The sequence below is a fragment of the Leptosomus discolor genome, chromosome 16 (genome assembly GCF_034619465.1).
Source record: "Leptosomus discolor isolate bLepDis1 chromosome 16, bLepDis1.hap2, whole genome shotgun sequence".
In the NCBI taxonomy this organism is placed as follows: Eukaryota; Metazoa; Chordata; class Aves; order Leptosomiformes; family Leptosomidae; genus Leptosomus; species Leptosomus discolor.
In genome coordinates, this window is record NC_141406.1 from 15,279,479 (window position 1) to 15,285,870 (window position 6,392).

The 6,392-nt window shown below is 52.6% G+C and overlaps 1 protein-coding gene across 1 annotated transcript; it reads left to right on the top strand.

Moving 5' to 3' along the window:
- Positions 1 to 43: 43 nt before the first annotated feature.
- On the top strand, positions 44 to 5,760 carry UNG (uracil DNA glycosylase). The gene is made up of 7 exons (XM_086474249.1): positions 44 to 133; positions 702 to 902; positions 1,724 to 1,819; positions 2,934 to 3,031; positions 3,460 to 3,548; positions 3,784 to 3,962; positions 4,477 to 5,760. Exons 1-7 carry the CDS (start codon positions 44 to 46, stop codon positions 4,615 to 4,617), a joined length of 894 nt encoding a protein of 297 aa, XP_086330375.1. The 3' UTR covers positions 4,618 to 5,760.
- The last annotated feature ends 632 nt before the right edge of the window (positions 5,761 to 6,392 follow it).

Here is a 6,392-nt window from a genome sequence, read left to right on the forward strand (position 1 = left end):
ACCGCCGCCCCTCGCCGGTTCCGCTGCCGCCGCCGCCGCCGCCATGATCGGTCAGAAAACGCTTCACTCCTTCTTCAGCGCCGCGCCGGCGAAGAAGCGCAGCCGCTCCCCGGAGCCGGGCGGCGACGCTGAGGTAGCGAGCGGGGCGCGCTGGGGGCACCGGCGGGCCTAGGGAGGGGGCTGGCGGGCGGGGGGGCTGGCGGCGGGGGTGCCGGCTGCGGTGGGGGGGGTTGTCGCGGCGCTGGTGGCCATTGTCGGGGCGGGGGGGAGCGCGCCCTGCGGGGCCGCCCCCAAATCCCCCGCGCTGTAGGCACGCCTGACTGACCTGCCAATCCAGGCCACGCTCCGCCGCTGCCCAATGGGCGCTGCGTTCCGCCGCTGCGTCACGGTTGCTAGGCAGAGCGGCTCCCCTCAACCTGCGGCAAGCCAATAGGGAGGAGCGGGCACTTTCCCGTTGGCCAATAGAAAGCGGGAGTTTGGGGGCTCCCGCTTGTGGGCGTGACCCGCTTGGCGCAGCGGCCAATAAGGTTGGGCCCGGTGGTATTTTGCCGCGAAATACCCGCGTGCGGCGCGGCCGCCCCGTGGAGGGCGGTGCGTGGCGCAGGGGAGGGAGTGTCATGGCGGCCGCTCTGCTCCCGCGGCTCGGCCTGCGGCCGGGCCCCGGCCCGCTCTGTAGCCGCCTCTCGGTTCGCCTTTTGCAGCTCAGCGCCGCCAAGAAGGCGAAGGCGGCGGGGGATGGGGCGGGCAAGGCCTCGCCGCTGAGCCCGGAGCAGCTGGAGCGGATCCGTAAGAACAAAGAAGCGGCGTTGCAGCGGTTGAGCGAGCGGAACGTCCCCCCGGGCTTCGGGGAGAGCTGGCGGCGGCAGCTGGCCGGGGAGTTCTCGAAGCCCTACTTCATGGAGGTGAGCGGGGTCGTGGCAGAGATCACCAGACTTAGGATTTTAGGATACTGCTTGGAAGTCCCCTCACTTTTCCCATCTTGATTGGAATATCAAGAATTCTAATTAGTGGATTTTAGTAGGAGAGACTAATGATTATTTTGGGAAAATAAGTCTCAAATGGAATAAATGATCAAATTGTCTGTACTGCCAATGCTGCTAGCATACCCCTGTAAAGTCCCAGACCTAAGGTGTTTATTAACCATTAATCTATTGGCGGTTAGAAACAAGGATAATGTGTTGTAGTCCAAGATGTCCGCTAGCCAGGATTTATTATGGGACCCATCATGTATAGTCTTTGAATCACAACCGAAGTAGGTACAAGCCAAGAGCCTACGAGCCAAGGACATGTTCCTTGACCAAACATGGTCAATTTGAGGAGTGGTCGAGACCTCCGACTCATAGACCACCCACCCAAATCACACCCCCTACTCACAAGGGAACAATAGAAGACTATGACAGAGGCTGCGCGCTAATTTACATCAGAAGTGAGAAGAACCAATTGTTAAGAGGATAATAATAAATATGCATTGTATAGACTGAATATGTATGAATTTAATGTATAAATATTTGTAGATTGCAATGTGCAGGCGGACATCTTTGCGAAGGATCCCATGTCCCCGGTGCGCATCGTTAATAAAGGACGTCTCTACTCATCTAACTGGGTGTAGAGAAGTTTTCCTTACCCCTGCAGATTTGCAACAGGGTGGCGGGGCAATCGGGCCTCTGTGCCCTGCTGTCCCTGGGCTGAGCCTGTCCCTTCTGTCCCCCCCACCCTCTTTCAGCTGATGGCGTTTGTAGCAGAAGAGAGGAAACGCTACACGGTCTACCCGCCCCCCGAGCAAGTCTTCACCTGGACACAGATGTGCGACATCAGGGATGTGAGTGCAGCTGGGGGGGGAGGCCTCTGCGGCCGCTGGAAGCGATGAGTAGAGTCATTAGGTTGGAAAGACCTCTAAGATCAAGTCCAACCATCAGCCCAACCGCACCATGCCCACTAAACCATGCCCCTCAGCACCACGTCAGCACATCTTTTGAACACCTTCAGGGATGGTGACTCCACCACCTCCCTGGGCAGCCTGTTCCAATGTTTGACTGCTCTTTCAGTAAAGAAATTCTTCCTCATGTCCCATCTAAGCCTCCCCTGGCACAACTTGAGGCCATTTCCTCTCATCCTATTGCTTCTTACGTGGGAGGAGAGACTGACCCCCACCTCACCACAGCCTCCTTTCAGGCAGTTGCAGAGAGTGATGAGGTCTCCCCTCAGCCTTCTCCTCTCCAGACTGAACACCCCCAGTTCCCTCATCTGCTCCTCACAAGGCTCGTGAGCGCGGGGCTGAGTGCACCAGTGTGGTCAGTCTGTTAGTCCCATGCAGTGTGGATGCTGTTTCTCTTGTGTCACTTGTAAATCCAGGCTTCTCTTTCATCTCTGAGACTGAAATATGGATTTATGACTTTATTACCCTCACAGAATTTCCTTTAAAGCTTCAGTTGGACTTTCAACCTTATTTCCAGTGTTACCAACTTGATTTTTGGATCTTGTTCATTTCCTTTTTTTTTTTTTTTTTACATTGATCTATAATGAACTAAAAAAAAGACAGCCTTTAAGGTAACCCCATTGCCAATAAGCTGTGTCAAAAATACCACAGTGAGGGTGGCATAAAACTAAAATTTGAGGAAATTTGCTTGGGAAATACCTTAACAAGGTTTCTGGTGTGTCCATTGGAAATCGTCTGTCTTCTGCCCTCAAAATACCTTCGTAATCTTAGCAGCAAAGCTGTGGTGATGTTAATCCTTAGTGTCAGGTGGGTTCTGTGTTCGTTGACTTCCTTATAATGTGATGTTGGCGATTTAACTTCACTTTCTGGGTTTTTGTGTGTGTTTTTTTTTGTCTGTGTGTTTGCTTTAGGATAAAGCTCATTTATAAGCTTTTTTCTTGCCTCTTTTGGAAATGCTGGTGGTTATAATTCAGTGCTAACAAAGGTCTGCTTTCAGGTAAAGGTTGTCATTTTGGGACAAGATCCATATCATGGACCTAAGCAAGCTCACGGGCTCTGTTTCAGTGTCCAGAAGCCTGTTCCACCTCCCCCCAGGTATGACAGCACTCAATTTGTAAAATCCCTTTTGTTTACAAATCATTTTCAGCTCTGAGTTACTTCATGAGCCACATAATTGATACGAGGTGTGTTGGCAACTGCTGCAGTTGGCGTTGTGCCTTACTTGGGGAGAAAAACATCACCACAAAATTATGGGTAATTCCGTGTAGTTTGATATTCTGAGGAGCATGCTGGATGTAAATTTGCGTTTCCAGTTGTGCTGAGAGCTCCTCATTGAGCTCCTATCCAGGCACACAAAGGGGGCTCCTGGTTACTCTGCTTCTACAGGTGGCTTTCTTCTCTTAAATGACAAGATTACCCCAGGCAAGAAGGGCATGGATCTTAATGAAGAGCAGCAAGTGGTGCAGTTTGCTCTTATCTCTAAACGTGCGCATTAAAAGACTTCTGATTGTTCTTGTTTGCAGTTTAGAAAACATTTACAAAGAGCTGTCTACGGACATTGAGGACTTCACTCATCCTGGTCACGGTGATCTGACCGGCTGGGCCAAGCAAGGTGAGTTAACAGACACCCTCTAGTACCGTGCCCACTACAGGTGGTGGTGAGCCCTAGCTAGAAAAGGTCCCTGGTTGGAAACAGTCCGTCTGTAAAAGAGAAAATCCATTCTGAGAGCCTGTCGCTGAGCAGGCGCTGCTTAAAATGGCAATTTCTCGTTCCTCGGGGGAGGCAGGAACAAGCAGTCGACGCCTGATTCCTGTTTCACCCTCTGCGTATCCGCTTTGCTCGCCAGGGGTGCTCCTGCTCAACGCCGTCCTCACGGTGCGAGCTCACCAGGCCACCTCCCACAAGGAGAGAGGCTGGGAGCAGTTCACGGACGTGGTGGTGTCCTGGCTCAACAAGAACCTGCACGGGGTTGTCTTCATGCTGTGGGGAGCCTACGCCCAGAAGAAAGGCAGCTCCATCGACAGGGTACGGGTTGTTCCTCCTCTTCCCTCTCGCTGATTCTTTTTTTTTTTCAGTTGGGTGGACACTAGAGGGCACTTCCCGCACAGAACTGGGGTTTTCTCCCTGCTTGAACTCTGCTGTCAAATTTAGTCAGCCTTCTGTTCCAGCTTAGCCTTTGCTGGAATTAAGCAACAAAAGTGGAGCAAGTGTAACCTCCTGTTGTCAGAGAAGCGCCCAGTTGAGGACAGAACGTTTTTTTCTAGGAAAAGGCTCATGGATCAGCATAAATTTTGCCGTTAGGATTACAGCAATTGGAAAATGGCCAGGGTATTACTGCTGCTTCACGTCGTCTGTCCCCCTCTGCTGAGTGGGACAAGAGTCTCTGTCCCCATGGCCGGTTCTTGGGGACCTCAGGCTGGTGGGTGAGGAGGTGCCGAGGGGGAATGGCGCCTGCGTGGCGGGGGCAGGAGCCGCCGGCCCTGCCCGGGGCGCTGGCAGCGCGCAAACCTAACGCGCCGTTTCCTCTCACGCTTTGCAGAAGCGCCACCACGTCCTGCAGACGGTTCATCCCTCGCCCCTCTCTGTCAACAGAGGGTTTTTTGGCTGTCGGCATTTCTCGAAGACAAACGAGTTGCTCAAGAAATCCGGCAAGAAGCCCATCGACTGGCGAGCGCTCTGAGCGGCGCGCAGGAGCCGCTGGGGGCCGGGGGTTGGGAAGAGCCCCTGGTTCAGCGGGTGTCTTGTTTCTGAGAAACTTTTTTGCTGACCTGAGAATTGCTCCTCGGATGTTGATCAAGGAACAAATGACCAAACCTTCAGAGATGTTATATTTTTTTAAAAATATTTTTTAAAGAGCAGATTGGAGTGTTCCACAGACAACTTCTCTGCTGTTTGAACAGGTCTCAGCCTAGTTTGAAGCAAAGAAAAAAAAAAAAGTTCTATGTTAATTTGTGTTGGTTGTTGTAATGGGAATATACTTTCAGGCTCTCGTGAAGCGATGTCAGTGCTTACAGGTGAGGCTGTTCAGCTTTTGTAAATACCCCGCTGCGCCTCCTCCCACTTCTTTGCCTCCTGCTGTGCAAATCCAGAGTTCATATTTGGGGGGGGCGTGGGCCTGACTCCGGGGGAGAAAAGGCAGATGCTTTTGGTTTTAGCTTTTTGCTACGAATGACAAGATTTATTAGAAATAGGGCCTCTTGGGACTGTGAAGAACATAGGCTGTCAGAAGTTACTTGGTGTATCTGTTCCCTTTGAGATTTCAAGGTGAATCCCCCCAGCCACTGTGGGGAGACTGCAGCAGAGGCTCTGGTTGTGCTGTGAGCTTTTTTCTTGGCATTTAGAGAGGAAAACCCTAAGTTTTTGGGTTCTTACTGGGTGTGTTAATCGCTTGGATGAGCTGTGATGACCATGAACTTTGCCGTACCTGCCAATGGCAGCAGCGAAGGTTTGTTCATCAGGATCTGCCCGTCGCTGGGCTGATGGTCAAGAATTATTTAAGATCTTTTAAGATCTTAAAACAGAGGGAGCTTTGTGCTTTGCCTTTGTAGGAGCAATTGGAGGTTTCTAGTTTAAAATAACTGTTGGGACTTCCAGGATGAAGACAAGGTTGGACTCCACACTTCTGCATTTCCAGTCCACCTTTGACTTTGTAATCCCTTTAATGGGAGTGAAGTGCCTTCTTCGTTTGGAAATTACATCATTTTTTATAGAATACCCCTGTTAAACCTTTCTTTGGTGTTTGCTCTGAGAGGTAACACTAGTACAAGTGAAGTTTACACTTTGTGTGGCTGTTGTTGGTTTTTTTTGTTTTGTGTTTTTCTTTTCCCAAGTTTGTTTTTTAAATAAAAATGACTTTGTTTATGTTATGACCTTACATTGGTGGGAGCAAAGCAGGGGGAGGGGGGTGTCTGAGGTGAGGCCCTGGCTCTGCCGAGGGTGCTGGCCTGGGTGAGGGGGTCCCTGCTCTCCCCAGGGGTTTCCCCTTGCTCCCCCCCCTTGGGGAGGCAAAGCCTCAGGAGCTTGTCCTTCTCCTGGTCCCCATGACCAGGCACGGGGCCAGGGCACCTTTGTCCCCCAAGGATCGGGTGTCCTGGCCAGCCGTGCCCGATTTCCCCCGCCCCCTCCTCTGCTTTCCACCCTCGCCTCCAGCAGAAGTTTTCCAGGCACGTTAGCGGGGAAATATTTCAGCTTGACGTTACCATCACGTGTGAGCACGCAGCCGCGGGAGTCGGGGGGACGATGGGGGGCCGGGGCACGCGCTCCTCCCGTGCTGTGGCCGTCACCCTGGCCTCTGGCACCGCTTTCAGCCTGCTGTGGACAACACAGTGACCAGCCCAGATAAGCACGAGCGGGAGCTGCGGTGCGGGCAGGCACAGCCAGTGTTTGTCCCTGCCGGCACAGAGGAGGGGGAAGCCCAGGGCGCTCAGCACCCATGGTGAGTGTGGCCCCTTTCCC

What these genes read in the sequence shown, in the direction of transcription:
- UNG (XM_086474249.1), top strand. Translation starts at nt 44, where the DNA reads ATGATCGGTCAGAAAACGCTTCACTCCTTCTTCAGCGCCGCGCCGGCG. An exon ending in GACCGGCTGGGCCAAGCAAG is followed by an intron (nt 3,549 to 3,783) that starts GTGAGTTAACAG and finishes TTTGCTCGCCAG; the next exon opens with GGGTGCTCCTGCTCAACGCC. An exon ending in AAGGCAGCTCCATCGACAGG is followed by an intron (nt 3,963 to 4,476) that starts GTACGGGTTGTT and finishes CACGCTTTGCAG; the next exon opens with AAGCGCCACCACGTCCTGCA.